Source organism: Parasteatoda tepidariorum, chromosome 6, assembly GCF_043381705.1.
Source record: "Parasteatoda tepidariorum isolate YZ-2023 chromosome 6, CAS_Ptep_4.0, whole genome shotgun sequence".
NCBI lineage: Eukaryota > Metazoa > Arthropoda > Arachnida > Araneae > Theridiidae > Parasteatoda > Parasteatoda tepidariorum.
The window spans coordinates 90,271,772-90,288,708 of NC_092209.1; the positions used below are offsets into that span (position 1 = coordinate 90,271,772).

At 33.0% G+C, this 16,937-nt stretch overlaps 1 protein-coding gene across 1 annotated transcript in view; it reads left to right on the top strand.

Moving 5' to 3' along the window:
• Nucleotides 1-16,937, top strand: part of LOC107438039 (uncharacterized) — a 171,776-nt gene that overhangs the window by 95,393 nt on the left and 59,446 nt on the right. The window contains exons 14-21 of the mRNA XM_071181888.1: nt 2,726-2,836; nt 3,074-3,268; nt 4,837-5,061; nt 9,545-9,760; nt 10,744-11,108; nt 13,160-13,241; nt 13,326-13,436; nt 14,922-15,134. Coding sequence (XP_071037989.1) covers nt 2,726-2,836; nt 3,074-3,268; nt 4,837-5,061; nt 9,545-9,760; nt 10,744-11,108; nt 13,160-13,241; nt 13,326-13,436; nt 14,922-15,134 — 1,518 coding nt within the window. The remainder of the gene's footprint in view (nt 1-2,725; nt 2,837-3,073; nt 3,269-4,836; nt 5,062-9,544; nt 9,761-10,743; nt 11,109-13,159; nt 13,242-13,325; nt 13,437-14,921; nt 15,135-16,937) is intronic.

Here is a 16,937-nt window from a genome sequence, read left to right on the forward strand (position 1 = left end):
CAGAGCCGGATTATACCTTTCGTAGGCCCTAGGCATAGCCGTTTTTGGGCCCTCCCCTCCTTCCCCCACTCCTCCCCTCTTTTCAAAATATATGCTAAAATTTTCTTGCATATTTTTTTTTTTAACATTTTTATTAATATGGATTTTAATTTACGAATTTGTTTATTGAACTTTATCTGCAATGCTGACATACTGCCGATATTGCTGTTGATATCGATAATACCATTATGATTAGTTCGATCGATAACTATGTAAACACTTCACGTCAACAATACAACAACAAACCAGCAAAGAAAACAGTGAAATTGATAGTGAGATTAATTACAAGGAATATTTATACAGTAGAGAACCAATTATCTGGGATGCTCGGGACCTTCGCTATCCCGGATGTCTGAATTTCCCAGTTTTCTGGATCGACCAAAAAGTGGCATTAATCGATGTTTTATCGAACCCGAATTACAAGGAAATTACACAAAAATTTGTATCTGAGATTAAACTAAAAGCGCAAAATTTGGTGAAAATTTACTCATCCGATTAAGGCTCAAATTAAAGATAAACTTGTGAATACTTTTCCTAACGTTCACATTGCATTAAGAATATATTTGTCGATTCTTGGATCAAATGCAGAAGGAGAAAGATCTTTCTCCAGATTAAAATTGATAAAAAATCATTTGCTTTCAACAATGAATCAAGATCGTTCGGCATCTCTCGCGCTTATGTCTATTGAATACGACATTTTGCGTAGTTTGGAATTCGACAGCATAATACAAGATTTCGTTGAATCCAAAAAAGTAATATATTAATTAGATCATAAGATTCTGCAAAATAATTTATTACCGAAAAATATTATATTTTTATTTGTATCTTCATAATTTTGTGCGAAATACACTTGTTGTTTTTAAAGCTAAATTATTTTTGTCAACAAATTTTTTTCTCTCAAGTTTTTCGTAGGCCCTAGGCACGTGCCTAGTGTGCCTTAGGTTAATCCGGTCCTGACATCAAGTCCCCTGATTAACAGAGTCCTTTTTTTTTGTTCGTAAAATTATACTATGTAGCAATTTAAAAAAAATTCGAATTTTGCAATTGAATGGGCATAACCATTTCGAAGTTCGTACAAAACGTGGTATGATATCGTTTGATAGAATGCGTGGATGCAAAAAATGCACTTATAACTTTATTTGCGAAACATTTAAACTATTCAAAAGCCAATCGATGCATATAAAAATAAAATTTTCATATCAAAATATTCTTTAAATGTTTTGTTAAATATGCATGACATNCCGAAAAATATTATATTTTTATTTGTATCTTCATAATTTTGTGCAAAATACACTTGTTGTTTTTAAAGCTAAATTATTTTTGTCAACAAATTTTTTTCTCCCAAGTTTTTCGTAGGCCCCTGAATTTCGTAGGCCCTAGGAACGTGCCTAGTGTGCCTATAGGTTAGTCCGGCCTTGTTTGTATTGTATCAAATGTATGCACAGATCAAATTTCAATAAAATCGTTCCAGTAGTTCTGGAAATAATCGACGCAGTCTGCAAATTCTCTCCATTTCTTACACAAGTGTATTTTATGTATAACAGACTGACAAATAGCGGTACAAACATATAAGTATAAAAAAACTATACATGTCTTACACTAGTACACTTTATCTGGTTTCTTAGTCTAATTTTTTACACCAGTGTAGTTTTTAAGCGATGAGTTCAGCTAAGAACTTAAATAAGGCTGTTTTCAAAAGAAAAAAAAATATATGATGCTTCTATAAAAGTATAACAAAACTACTGATCAGAATTGTAAGATTTTCAAACAATTTTAATGCAATAAAATCGAGTAACGAGGTCAAAATAATTTTTATTATTGAAACTTTTACGACGAATGCCCAAGTAAGTGACCATTAGCTGCTGCACATCCACGTATATCAAAAGACAGACGATTTGTTCGAAAAATTGATCACCGAACAGGTACTCTCTCGTGATATCCGACCCCACATTGCTGTTTGTGTTCCATAAACCCTCACAATTAAGCTTTGTAACATCTTTTCTTAAAGGACAAATCATATGGAAATTAATTCTCAATTAAATTGACTGAAAATTTTATATTTTATAATTTAAAACAATCTGATCCAGAATTTTCATAGACGCAAAGTCCGAAAAGACATATTTTCCGATTTATGAAGCCTCAAACATAGCAGATCTAGTCAATAGGGTCACTATGGTGAAAGGTGCTTGAAGAGCTCTTGCGCGCAGCTTTAAACAGTGGGATCTTGGGTGATGTACCACAAATGTACTTGGTTTTTTGGGATATGCACGGCATAGAGATAACATCAAGTATATAACTATAAAGTATTATTAATGTATCTATATGATGAAATGAATCGGCTTCCCCAACAAAATTTAAATAATATTTAGATAATTGACGACTGTTTGTATTTATGCGTAACTAAATACACTTGCACACATTTTAAGTAACTTTTTGTTTAAGCAATCAGCCCTCATAAGGATTATAACACGTGCGAAATCCGATTCGAAAATCTCCATCTGGTACAGCGTCACTTAACTTATTCCACGAAGTTTTTGATATAATATACAATAAGCAGTACAGCATTGTCTTTTTTTACAAGATTTGATTGATATCATAAATTTTATTAAAAAATATTTTTGATTAAAATCTTGAATACGCTGATAGTATGTTTTTGAAAAACTGTATGAAATATCTGTCTTTCCAGGCCAGTCCTATAAATTGACATGCCGTGTACAATCATGCGAAGAAAATTGCATTTTGAGTGGACGAGATGAACATGGGTGTCCAGTTTGCAAGTGTCCACAAGGAAATCTAGGTACATTTAGATTTTTTTTTTTTTAGTTGAGACTTCATTCAGACTATGTAAGGATGAAGCGTAGCTTCGCAATCTTACAATCTCTAAGTTTTATAAATATGTGAAATTGGATGCTTTGCCTTATTTCAAATAAATGCGAAGAAGAAACTCATTATTACTTACGTTTATATAAAGCATGTAATGTATATAGAAAAAAATATTTTAACAGAAAATCTCCATCTTTACATGTTTTTTCAGAAGAACGAGTATGTCCTCATTCTCAATGTACGGGGTACAACTGTACAATGATCATAGATACTCTCGGATGTGCTGCTTGTACCTGTCAATTACCTTGTAAGCCAAGACAGTGCCCAGTAGGGTGTGACATGGATCTAGACTTACGAGACAATATTGGCTTAGAATGTGGATGCACTTGCAAAAACTCTTCTACGGGTTAGTTAAAACCGTCACTCTACTATTGTAATATATTTTATTACAGCATTATATTTGTATCTTTAATTCTAAGGCACATACTATTTTTTTTATATACATTCAATATATTTATTGAGACATGAGTCCAAAAGCTTGATGAAAGTTTTAAAAATATTTCCACGGTCCGTATTAATTATATCATGCTACGGTGTAATGCTATAAATCGTTGTCATTCTTAATCATCATTCAGGAATCTGTTTCTAGTTTTATCCATGACCACTTGGGAGATTATTCAGAAATCACCCAGAAAAAACTTTCTACGGCTGTAGTTCTTACGTTAAATAACTCTCCAGTCAAATTCTTTGTTTTGGGAAAATTAGGAATCGACTAGGAAAAGTAAAACGCTAAGAAAGAGTTTAAAAAACTTCGTTGGATCAAAATAATTTTTTTTTTGTGACAAAATTTCACCCAACGCATTACGGAGTTAATGTGGTACCATTGCTCTATGAAACGAGCTTTTCCAACCAATATGTTTTTCCGGTTGTCAGAACATACTCTTTTTCGACTAACAGACTCATTCTCCAATTGAGCAGCAAACGACCCTGCGACAAAAAAAAAATTCCAGGAATAATTTGCGTCAATAAAATTTATTTACATATAAAATTTATTTAGTTGTAGATGTGAAACGTAATTGATCAATTATTTTTATTGCCTTATCATGGCATGAACCAGAACAATTTAAGTGATAAGTAACGTCATAAAAAGGTGAGGCATGTATGAGTCCTCAATACATATATTAGTCCCTTAGTGCTATCGTTGCTAAGAGCATAGCTAGTACACTAATTTCTCTCAAGCTGGATTATGTGCTTCACGTTTCTAATCTATTAAGTTTCGTAAAAATAACCAACGATTTCGAACATTAAACAGAAACTTAAGGAGAAGGAAACAAAGTTTTATTTACATGTAGTTTAAAAATTAGTTTCATGAATTGTCAACAAAGGGAGCAAAAAGCAGAAAATTTAAAAATTGTTTTTTTCCCTCTCTGATGACTCAAACTGAAATATAGGAATGAATGTCTGTCAGTTTGTTCTTAAACTGTCCCGAATTATTTTTGCTATCATGCCATTCGAGCAACTATCACCATTTAAAAAAAAAATCTCAAGTTTGTTTTATCAGCTTAGAGGAGGAATATAAGTTAGTCGATTAGAGCGCTAACAGTTTTTTAACAGTGCCATCTATTGACTAACAATTTATTTCATTTTGAAGTTTTGTATTACTATTTCAACTATTGTGTTCAACGAAACACGAAGCAAACAGTACATTTTTATATTCTTACATTTTAATTGAATTTTGAAATCATCGGTCGCAGATTATTATTTAGAGAATAAAGTCTTCACTAAATTCTTCTAACTCATTTATTAACTTTTCTTTTGTATTTTAACTGTCTTACGAGTAATATGAAATATACTTTTTTTTTTAAATTTTTGATGCAATTAAGAAAATTAAAGCATTTTGTTCGAGTTTTAAAAAAAAAGAGTTTTGTGTTGATTTCTTAATAATTACATTCATTTATTTTTAACGTTTTTCAGCCGCAACACTTCTGCAGTCTAAATCCCTTTCAGACACTTGTCCGCCTCAATCTTGTCAGGGTCTTAACTGCAGCGTATTTGAAAACAAAAATGGATGTCTCATTTGCGACTGCAGGGAATCCTGCCCTGTACCTGTATGTCAGGAAGGATGCAAAGTGGAAACGGAAGTAGCTGAATCTGGACGTTGTCCAGGTTGCATTTGCAAACTGTCCAGATCTGCAAGAGGTGAAATAAGTTTGTTTCATTATTTTTTTTTATATAATTTTTTATTATTCTCTACTTGAAGCTACATATTCTATCGTATTATTGCTTCATGAAAAATCTATATAAAGATTTTTAAGATTCAATGTTTTTAGACTTATTTGTTGCATGCTCTCAATATATACAGTGAACTCTCGCTACTACGATATCCGATACAACAATAACTCCGTCTATTACGATAATGCTTCGTGGTCTCGACGAACTTTTATATGAATTAATGTTATTCTGTTTTCAATATTACGATATTCTCTGAAGCAACAAACCCCTGTAAAACGATTTTTTCCTCTAAATTTCTACCTTATTTTCTCCACTTATTATTAGTTTTTAAATAATGTAAAAAAATCATATTTTATCATTTTTTGCCATTTTTTCATTGTTTTCTGATAAGAGAAGACTCACTGCTGACCACTCCAAGAGCTTCCATTCTTAGAATTACTTCCCTCATCTCTTAAGAAGTCACAGATGTCACATTCCTATCTGATTCATTTTCCTTCATGTTAAAAGCTGATCACGAGTCACAAATGACCACAAACATCACATTTATATCTGAAAGAGAATTTTTTCCGCCGAGGGTGGGTGGAGCACCATTCACAAACGAAATTTGAATCCAATGCATAGTTTGTGGGTTGACTTGACACTCAGAAGAATGAATAAACAAACAAAAATAACGCATTATTTTCGATAGAAGCGGTTTTCAGGTATTTTAGCTATCTTATTTTATTTCAATTGTTTTTAATATTTAACCTATCCACAAATTAATGTATATATTTATAGTTATACAATCCCAACCACGTTTGGTAGATGCAAATGCTTTTGCAAAGTCGAGACTATTCCCCCCTTTAAAAATCAAAGCCCACGATCAAATACTTAATCTTGACATCAATAGGAAGACAGCCACTACTCTCATCAGACTAAAACAAAACATCATAAAAACATGAAAATTTCTACAGATGGGACTAGAAAATATCAAAACTGTGGCAACTGTCCTAATGTGGAACTGACACCATATCATGTTTTAACTGCCCTGCAGTCGCTGCTGGCCTTCACCTCTTAAACTACCCCACAGAAGAGGATTTGTATTCATTTAATGCCATAGAAATAACAAAAACTATTCAAGCACACCATGAAATATGATTCAATACAGGATACGACACCAACCAACCATAGTTATATAACATTATATAACATTAAAATTTTTAAAAAAATCTTATTGTGTCCCAAAAGTATGTAAGCCCTTGATGTTACAATATATCCCTCTACAAAAATATATTTATTGGGTCTCAAAAATATTGTTGTCGCGAGGTTTTACAGTAATAGTTAAAGCATCTTCTCAAACTAAAAATTTCATGCATCTGTTTAGAGGTAAACATGATTTGAATGTAAGAAACCTTATTGCTTTCCCCCTGCTAGTAACCTTTTTCATACTGAGAAAGCATTTTTCAAAACTTAATTTCTTTGCGTATTTTTCAAATTAATTATTGCTGAAGTTCTTACAATTATTTATTACATTTTTAATTCGTATTATTATTGTGATGAATAATTATTGTACGAATCACGTTCTTATAACTAATTATCCTACAGCAGGGATGGGCAAACTTTTTTGGTCTAGGGCCAAAAATCAAGAAAAAAAATGTTTGGTGGGCCAAGTGAAAACTTCAAAATTTTTTTAAAAAAAGGTGATACACAAGTTTTAATTTAAATATTTAGTGAGATGAAGGAAATTGCGATTTCATTTTTAAAAGTTCCTTAAATTAAGGTTAGAAGTGAGATGTGCTTATTTTATGGAACAAGGCTAAATGCTTTTCTGTTAGTCTACTTCTGAAGTGATTTTTTTCTAAGGTTCACAGTTGAAAACTCTTGTTCACATACGAGGGTTGTAAATTAAATAGTGGCAACTTAACCTTGAAACTGACAAAAAAGCGCGCATGCGTAAATAGGGTATGGGAGCTGTGAGGTGGGGCTGTTGTCGATGTGTAGAGTGCAAAAAAAGTCGATTAGCTTGGAAGGGTAATTGTTGTGTGGCGTTAAAGTGAGGAGCTTCGTTTCCATCGCTCTAAAGCATGTTGTGAAAAGGCTTAATGACGAAAAAAGACGAGATGCTTGAATCCATCGTGCTACTGTCCTATATGGTAAAGCATTTGCTCCAAAGGCTTTCACTAATCCTCGATAGCATTCTGTTGCATTTTTGCCACGGGCAACCTCAATTGTAAGCCACGACAGCTGATCACCTTTTGAAAACATGCTTTAGAGCGATGGAAACGAAACTCCTCACTTTAACGCCACACAACAACTACCCTTCCAAGCTAATCGACTTTTTTTTGCACTCTACACATCGACAACAGTCCCACCTCACAGCTCCCATACCCTATTTACGCATGCCCGTCCTTCTGTGAGTTTAAAAGTTAAGTTGCCACTATTTAATTTACAACCCTCGTATATAATATTAAGCAAACATAGCACTGATTTTCTGGGCATGAAATATTAAATTTTGGAAACTAGCTTTTGGTAATGATTTGTGAAACTTTGGAATATTTAGAAATAACTGCTTCAGATGATTGTTAGATTGTCCGCTCTTTGGAGCGTGAAATGCACAGTCTGGCAAATGTGAAGTACAATTTACCTGTATTAGATTCCATAAGTCAGCTCCTCGANTAAAACTTTGGAATATTTAGAAATAACTGCTTCAGATGATTGTTAGATTGTCCGCTCTTTGGAGCGTGAAATGCGCAGTCTGCCAAATGTGAAGTACAATTTACCTGTATTAGATTCCATAAGTCAGCTCCTCGAGAAAGACAAACGCTAGTTGGAGCCAATCTGTGGCTATTCTACAAAGAACTTCTGCTTTCAACATTTTACCAATTGAAGCTGTCTGTGCTAACTATTTACATCAATTTATGTTTTGTAGAACAAAAATAGAGAAAGTAAAAATTTCATCAGTACTTTATTAAAAAAGGAAAAACAGAAATCATTTGAAACATAGTCGACAAGAAAATGGATGTATATTATTTATATTTGCCACTGATCGGCAAATAAAAATTCTATCCGCGGGCCGGATAAAATCTTCCGGCGGGCCACAGTTGGCAGCGGGCCGTAGTTTGCCCATCCCTGTCCTACAGTGTAAAGGAAATTCCTCCTAAGAGGAATAATTCATGTAAAAATATGGAATTTTAATTTTTTCAAACACTTCATAACAGAAAATGCAAAAGAAATGTTAAAGGTAGACGTTTTTTTTTTCATTNCCTGCTATGTTTTAAAAAACTTTATTTGTGAAAACCTTTAGAGTGGCGGACAGTTGGCCGCCTTAGGCGGCTAGTCCTTAATAAAATACTTTTTATCCATCCACTCAAGTTCAAATACATTTTTTTTAAACTTCTATTAGACTTGTTAATACAAATTTTTCAAATATTAATTCATTAATTAAATTTAATTCCTTAAATTTAATTAATTTCAGTTTCATATGGGAGAAAAAATTGAAATTATTCAATAAAAAGTAACTAAAGTAAAATTTTTCTTCATTGACCTATGTAGGAATGGACTTTAATTTATTTTTTTCTAATATTACTTGTTTCTTTTTAAATAAATAAAGCAACAAAACAAATTAAAACTATAGCATAATATTTTTAGTTACTTAAAAAATTAAACGCAACAATTCTTGAAATTTTTTTAACTTAATTTTTTTTTAAATGTTTCTTTTTAAATAGATAATTTTTTTTAACATACTTATCTTTATATAGAAAAGCGAACGTCTATCTGGATGTATGTTTTCTAACCAGTCGAAAACGGGAGCAACAATTTTAATCGTGTTTTTTTTTCCCCAAGAATTTACAAATTTTTAAGGGTTGGCTTAGAAACAATCATCTGTTTCCATGTTATGTGGTTTGGTCACGGTATCGAAAATACAACATTTTATTGAGAGAAACATTTTTATACAACATTTTTATAGTTTATAACGTGCGCTGTCATGGAAACAGTATTTTTACAAAATAATTAATATGGCTGGTCGATATGAATCCGGCTCACACTAACCACAGTGCTGATTTGAAATATCCTTAGTGGTGGACGAATCATTTGTTTGAGTCCCCTTGCCGTCATGCTCTCCGTGAAAAGTTCTCGTCCTCTCCATTTTACGGAAATGCGGGTTAGTTCTATTGTAAAGTCCTCCACGAAGGCAAATTTCTCCCAATATTTGATCCAGGAGTTTCCTTGTTTTCTGGATTGGATTCAAAATGACAAGGGTACGTTGTTGAACATAAGTAGTCGTAAACCCATAAAATTAAATCGGCTGTTCAACGACGGTTACGAAACAACATAAAATAAAGCAATGTCATGAAATCAAATAATATTTTCTGATTAGAACACTTCGACGAAAACTGTTCCATAAACCTTAAGAAACTCTGCTGAACTAACTGTAAAAAGTTGTTATATAAATTGAATGCGTCCTTTTCAGATAACACAGGGAAGGAATGCCCAGCACCCACGTGCCTGGGCTACAACTGCAGCGTCATTACCGTAGAGGGAGGCTGCCAAAAATGTATGTGTGAAAGTCCCTGCGAGGAATCTCCCCAGTGTCCTTCCCACTGCAAGTTGGAAACTAATGTACCGCAAGGGCGGTGCAGAGGATGTGTATGCTCTTACGGAGAACACACAAGTACCACCACAACTGGTAAGCAACATCATCTGTAGTATTTGAACAACTATTGCCTTACACAGAAAAATAAGAAATAGATGTCGAGCAAAGTCAATTTTAATCTCCAGTTTTTATGTAACTGACATGCAATCTTAATTGCAAGATGAACACATTTTCAATACGTGAATCATCCTATGAGTTTACATTCACTGTGAATAACCAAGGCTTTAATATTGATAAAATACCAGGTTATCTGGAAAGTAAAAGCGACCGCTGCTCAACGGAACTGCCATTCTTTAATCATGAAATTGTGATGCTTTAATTTCCATATCCCCCCGGTTCACAACAGAATGTGTGGGAGTGCTTTACCCACTTTCCTTTTTTTTAACCGATGTACAGATTCAAAAACGTACTTCCCCAGAATCAAAATTTCCTTTTTTTTTGATGGCGGGACTTAACATGAAAATTCTGAGTAAAGAACGATTGCTACATTCATCATCATCTCTAGACTTAACACCCAATAAACTTTTCCTTTTTTTTTCGGAATTGGAAGTTGTGCTTAAGGGATAAGGTTTGAGGATGTTTTAAGACATTAAGAAAACGTTGACACTGGAATGATATTTCTTAATAAGCATTTCTTTAGAGCATTTCAAATGATGCCTCCTAAATTTTGTAAACAAAAACAGAAGAAATTTATAGCAAGCAGAGCTGCAAAAGAAAGTAAATAGGTATGTATATACGTCAAAACAAGCTAAAGGAGTATGAGTATATTAGACAAGTTTTCGAAATTAAAAGCTGCACTTTTTAGTAATACTATAACAACCGATTACAGTTCACAAATTTAAAAATGTCATTCAATTGCCCTTAGACGTATTCATAAATCGAGCTCCGCTATTTGCTTCATTAAATTAATAAATATACAAACTATATTTTTGCCTGTTGCTCATTTATCGCAGATAGGATTATTTTGATAAATATAGTGTTCGTTCCAAAATGTATTTATTTTCCTTGTTTAACAGTGGAACCAACCACCGAGAAAACGACAACAGAGGATGATATGGAACTAGAAAAGAGAGAGGATTTGGAAGCAGATTTCATACCATTGCCAGGAAAAGAATTGGTGCCAGGCGTCGACAAGATTTTCCTTATTCACGGTGATGACGAGGACGGAGAATACGCTGGCATGCCAGGTTACCATTACAACGGAGGTCACGCCTATCCAGTGTTTGGTGAGCCCCTGGAATCTGCCCTGTACAATGTGGATGATGTCATACCTGGAGAACTGGAGAGCGGAATTGTACGAGAAGATGAAGATGCTGATTATATCCCAGAAGAAGCAGAAGAAAAAACTCTGGATGAACCTGACGATAAAGGAAAATGTGCAGTGAGTTCAAATGTTATTGAAATGAGTTTAGTTCTTGCAAATATTTTTCAGTGAGGAGTACCTCCCATATACCTATTTTGTACAAACAATGGTATAAAGTTTTAATTTTTATTCTGTGATATTTTGCCTATAACGCGACATGTTCGAAGGGGTAGACAAGATAAATTCATAAAAAAAAACTCTAGTAAGTTTCTTGGATAGTAGCTCTACACTGTTGTAAGAAATTAAGTTTTGTTACACTTTTATAGAAGCATCGTGTAAGAACATTTTTCTTTTCTTTCCAAAACCGTCTTATTTAAGTTCTTAGCTGAATTCATCGCTTAATAACTGCACTGGTTAAATTAAGAGAATTTGCAGACTGGGTCGATTATCTCTAGAACTACTGGACCGATTTTAATGAAATTTGATCTGTACATACATGGATACAATACAAAACAAATAATCATTCAACAACTGTAATACGCACACATGATCGTGTGTAACACTCGTTAGAGTCGGAAGGTATGAAATTGCCACTGGACAATTCAAGCCAATTGCCACAAGAAACTATAAACTGCCTTATTTCAAGTATGAAACCCTTTATATATCTGTAAGAGGGAACCATACCCCTCTATTAACCCTTTTTTTCCATTCTGCAACCGTTGTTTCATATCTTCCAAAGAGTGCTATGATCATGCGTGTGTATTACAATCGTTGAATGATTATTTGCTTCCTATTGTATTCTATAAATGTTGTATATTGTATATATTGTATATTGTTCTTTAAAGTAGGTCTAGTAGTTCTAGAGATAATCGACAAAGTCCACGAATTCTCTTAATTTCTTAAGCTGGAATTGAAGTTTTTCATAATCCGAGTTTAGTTCATATTAATTTGACCTTTTGGTAAAATCGATTTTGCTCTCTTTCTTGTTTTTTTGCGAGGGGCGTTTAAAGTAAAATAGCAGCGAAGGGATGCGAAAACTGCTAAAAAATGGTTTTGGGGTAAAGCATAGTTCACAAGAACTAGATATTTTTCATATAAAATAAACCTTTCAATTTGAGGGTGATTTTATTGCTTCAAAAATGAGGGTATACTTCAGATTAATGTCAAACTTTGCTCTGTGCGTTCTTCAATTTCTCGAATGCCGATAATATTGTCAAAATATAGTACTCGAAGGCCGATTGTGCACCATTGAAGATCTAATTTGGGTAGATGTGGGATTTTTATTTTATTTTATAACCGTTGTCAAACAGCTGACCCAATTTTAGGGTTTACGACTACTAATGTTCAACTTCGGAGCCTTGTCATTTTGATCCCAATCCAGAAGACAAGGAACATTCTGGATCGAGTATTGGGAGAAATTTACCTTCGTGGTGGACTGTTTTAAAGAACTATCCCGCATTTACGTTACATGGAGAGGAAGATCACGCGAATCTCCCATGGTTACCCTGACTGCTAGGGGATTCTAACCCATGATCCGTCTAACTCTGAGGATATTTCAGGCCAGCACTGTGGTCGGTGCAAGCTGGATGCGGAATTCGTATCGACCCAACATCGGTGGGATTCGAACCCGGTTCACCCTACTGTAGCTCTATCCCCTGAGTCTCACCAGAGGAGTATTAATGTTATCCAGCATCATCTTTCATGTTAGTTTTTTTTTTTTTTTATTAAACGGCTAATTCAGTTGATAGATTTCAAGATTTATTTCGGTAGCCTACATTCATGATAACTACTTATATGATGAAACGATTAGTTTACTTCAGTCTGAACGGTATTATTTGCTGAAATTGTATTTAAACTTTAGAAGATTGTATCGTTGCTGACAGTTGGAAAGAGTTTATCCTTCATTTCAGCTCCTTGCAACATTAAATGGTAACAAGTCAATGATGGGAATATCTTGTGATAATGTGTATTTCTAAAATATCTAATATCCGTGAAGTTTTTTTTCCTGGTCGAGTTAAGATGGAATATTTTAAAACTAAATCAAAGTTATTGGGAGAGCTAGTTATGCATTGGTAGACACACTACAGAAGTCTTTGAAATGAACTTGAAATTTCTCTTAATTTATCTAGCAAAAGAATTGCCCTGAAGGACAAAAGTGCGTTCTTAGACGCTTGCAATGCATCCGGACTCCGTGCCCAACTATACCTGTCTGTAAGTATATTCTAAAGGTGTGTTTCATTTGTTGTTTTTCATTGTGACATTTCCCTAAGTTCTATTTTTTTCAATTAAACTTAGGCATAGACGTAGAGCCACGTTGTCCCATACCTATGTGTGCCATCGGCTGTATGGTAATGAAATGGGATGATGAAGTATGTCCATCATGCTTCTGTGGAATCATAAGAGGAGGTAAACTATTATGTATTGACTAGAATCCATTAAAAATATACAGTTTCTTTACTTAATAATAAAATAGTTATTCTTTTTTTAAGATTTAGTTCGTAGAAACAAGATCGTTCTGTCTACACAATATATTATTAATATAATTATTTTCATCTGAAATCACGCAAGGAATAGTATTTTATTAAATTTAAAGTGGTAGGTAATTCTTATAATTTTGCGACCGTCGTTGAACAGAAGCCCCAATTTTCGGGTTTCCGACTACTAATCAAATCAAAGCTTAACCATGTTCCGACCCCGTCATTCGGAGAATACTGTAGACGTATATGACCTCTCAGTAAAAAATAGACGCGCATATGACCTCTCAGTAAAAAAAAGAGGATTCAAAAAGGTAGTCTTGGTGGCGATTCATGGCAACACCAGAAGACCTCAAAGAAATTTTTGAAATCTTAAAATTAACAATAGTAGTTACTCAGAAAATAGAATTTAGGAGTTTGAGTGTTCAAACATAATAGGCAAGGCATCAAAAAATATTGAAAAAAGGTAAAAAATAAATTATGATGATAAGTACCAGAGTTTGTCCAAAGCCCATGAAAACAGATACAATTTCAAAAAGAAGAGTTACGGCGATTTCCGACTACTAATGTTCAACTCCGTAGCCTTGTAATTTTGAACCCAACCTAGAAGACGCGAAAACTCCTGGATCAAGTATTTGGACCTTTTCTTCGAGGGAGGAGTTTTTGATATAACTAACAAGCATTTACAACTGCAGCGGAGAAGCTGTAGCTTTCTGTTACGCCTCGCAGTAATGGAAAAATGACGATCTGCTCTAGTCGTCGTGGCTCTTGGATGACCTTGTTCAGGTTTTTTCTCGATGGATCGTAGATCTGTATCTATAAGTTACATACGGCGCTGGGCGTTAAATTGAACTCTATACAAATCTGAGATTGGCCTGCTTCTTGCCTCCCCTCAATTCGCCAGTTCATCCTCTAAACGTTGGTGGTTACTCATTTTTACTGTTATTTGAATTTAACCTATTGCTGCAAAATAACACCAAGAAATTCGCTAGGATGTGTTAGCGAAAGAAATGCGTCTTAACTTACGCTCACGTATAAAGCCTATTTCTCTACTGACTCCGCCTACATACACGTGTTCACTTACGTATTTGATGTACAAGATTTGTATTTTTGTCTAGAAGCAATGGTTTTACATATAATTCACTTCTTTTCATAAAATCCGATAAAATATGCAAATTCTCTTAAAGTATTTCACTAGTGTAGTTTGTATTTTGCTTTTTTTTGTATTGGGGACACTCCTAATAAGCTGTTCTTTCAAAATTATGCATACACCTTCAATCGATTAAACATTTAAATTGATTGGTACTTTTAAATGTACATCTAATTGTTGCTCAAAAACCTGAGTTTGCTACATTTAAACTAATGTCCGATTTAATGGGTTTTTTTAAATTACATTATGTTGCTCTTGTTTTTGTAGCTGAGGGTCGAGTCTGCCCGAGGACAAAATGTGCCGGACGTCGCTGTTACAATGTGATTGGTGATGAAGGCTGTCCTCAGTGCAAATGTGATTCCATCTGTATTCCACCTAAGTGCAAAGATGGATGCTTCATGGATAAAAATTCACCCCCTGGAAAATGCCCGACTTGCGTCTGCGAAAACAGGAGCACCGTTGTTCCTCCCATTATTCCTGGTAAGAATAAACTTCATTGCATGCTAGAACATGTTATTTGGATTGAAATATAAAGCTAAAATTACTAGAGCTAAATATAAAACTAGCAAGCTTGTTCTTTCACTCACAATTATTCCAGACAACAATAAGCTTGATAATATGATAAATAATTATCTCTGATACATATATGCATATAATACTTAAAACTGAATATAAAATCTAGCCTGTTCCACCCATTATTCCATCCAATAAAAAAATCTAAGCTGATTGTAAAAAGTCTGCTATTCCACACAATATTCCAGGATATAAGAAGTTTGAAGCTATACTAAAGGATTCAGTCTCATAGTAGAATAAAAATTAAAGCTTGTACTTCTAAAATCACTGCCTCTACTATTCCACCCATTATTCCAGGATACAATAACTTTGATAGAATGCTAAACATTCTGTTTCAAATAAAAATATAAGGATAAAAAAATTAAGTTGAACGTAAGAATAAAGATTGTTTCGTCAATTATTGAAATGAACTTGATAATATACTAGAATATTCTGCCTGATACAAAATATGTTAAATTAAAGCTGCATATAATAGCTATGATTCTACTGCTTCATTTATTTACAAAACATTAGTACAAAAATAAATTAGATTCAATTCTATCTTCATAATACTTTAATCTCTTCTCGTTTTCCTCTTGAATTGTCAGGGGAGATTATGTAGAGAGAGGTGTGTCATGACCCTTATATATTAGAATCATTTTTGAAAATTATATTAAAAAAAGACATTAGGGGATTTCGAATTAAGATTTAGACAAAAAAAGAAACAGAATGCGCTGTCGAAATCTGTCAAATCATTAGCGACAAAGGGGAGATGAAAAACTATTTTTTCCTTTAAGTTATCTCGAATATTCATTTCGCAAACTTATGTTTCCTCTAGTTATTGAGCGAGTTAAAATATTTTCAATACCTCCAATAGTAGTGATTCAATAGATTGCGATTGTTCTTTTGTTCCTTTCTCGCTAATTAATATAATTTCATTTGATTAATATGCAGATTGTCTTATCTCATTTTTAACAGGAATTCTAAGAATATACATTAACGGTGGCCTTTACGAAACACCTTGAATGTTCTTTCCTTTATACGAGACTCGGAAATTTTTTTCATGAGCAGAACTTTTTACAATATCCTAATTAAATTGTTTTAGGAATAAATTATGAAATTTCGCTTTATTAATAAATTAGATTTAAAACTGAATACGCACTGCGATTAATTTTGTCTCCATAATAAATATTTTAATCTCTTCTAATTTCTCTATAGAATAAAGTTTTAGTTAATAAATAAAGTATAATCTTGCGATAATGATTTCAAAAATAGTTTTATTATCATTTGAGTTTGTATTTTAAAACTGTATAATTTATTGTATTCTAATTTGTTTTTGAACGACCAGTGTTTTAAAAATGTATATTTTTATTGAATATGTTGCAATATGCTAAATTCATTGAATGTTTTAAAACATACTGAATTTAATTCACTTAATAGCATATTTTAAAACATTCAATGAATTTTTAATTTGAAATAAAGCTGAATTAATATATTGTATGAAATGCATATCAGAAATTTATATTAACAAAAACTGCATTCAATAGAGAAATGAAAAGAGATTAAAATATTATGGAAATAAAATTCTCAGAGACAGAAATGCATGAAAATTGTTTTTGTTACAGTTATAGTAAATTGTTTTTGTTATAAAGCATCAGAAATTCGTAAAAATTTTTTTGTTATGAAACTGAAAATTAAAAATTATGTTTTTGAATACTACAACCTAATTTC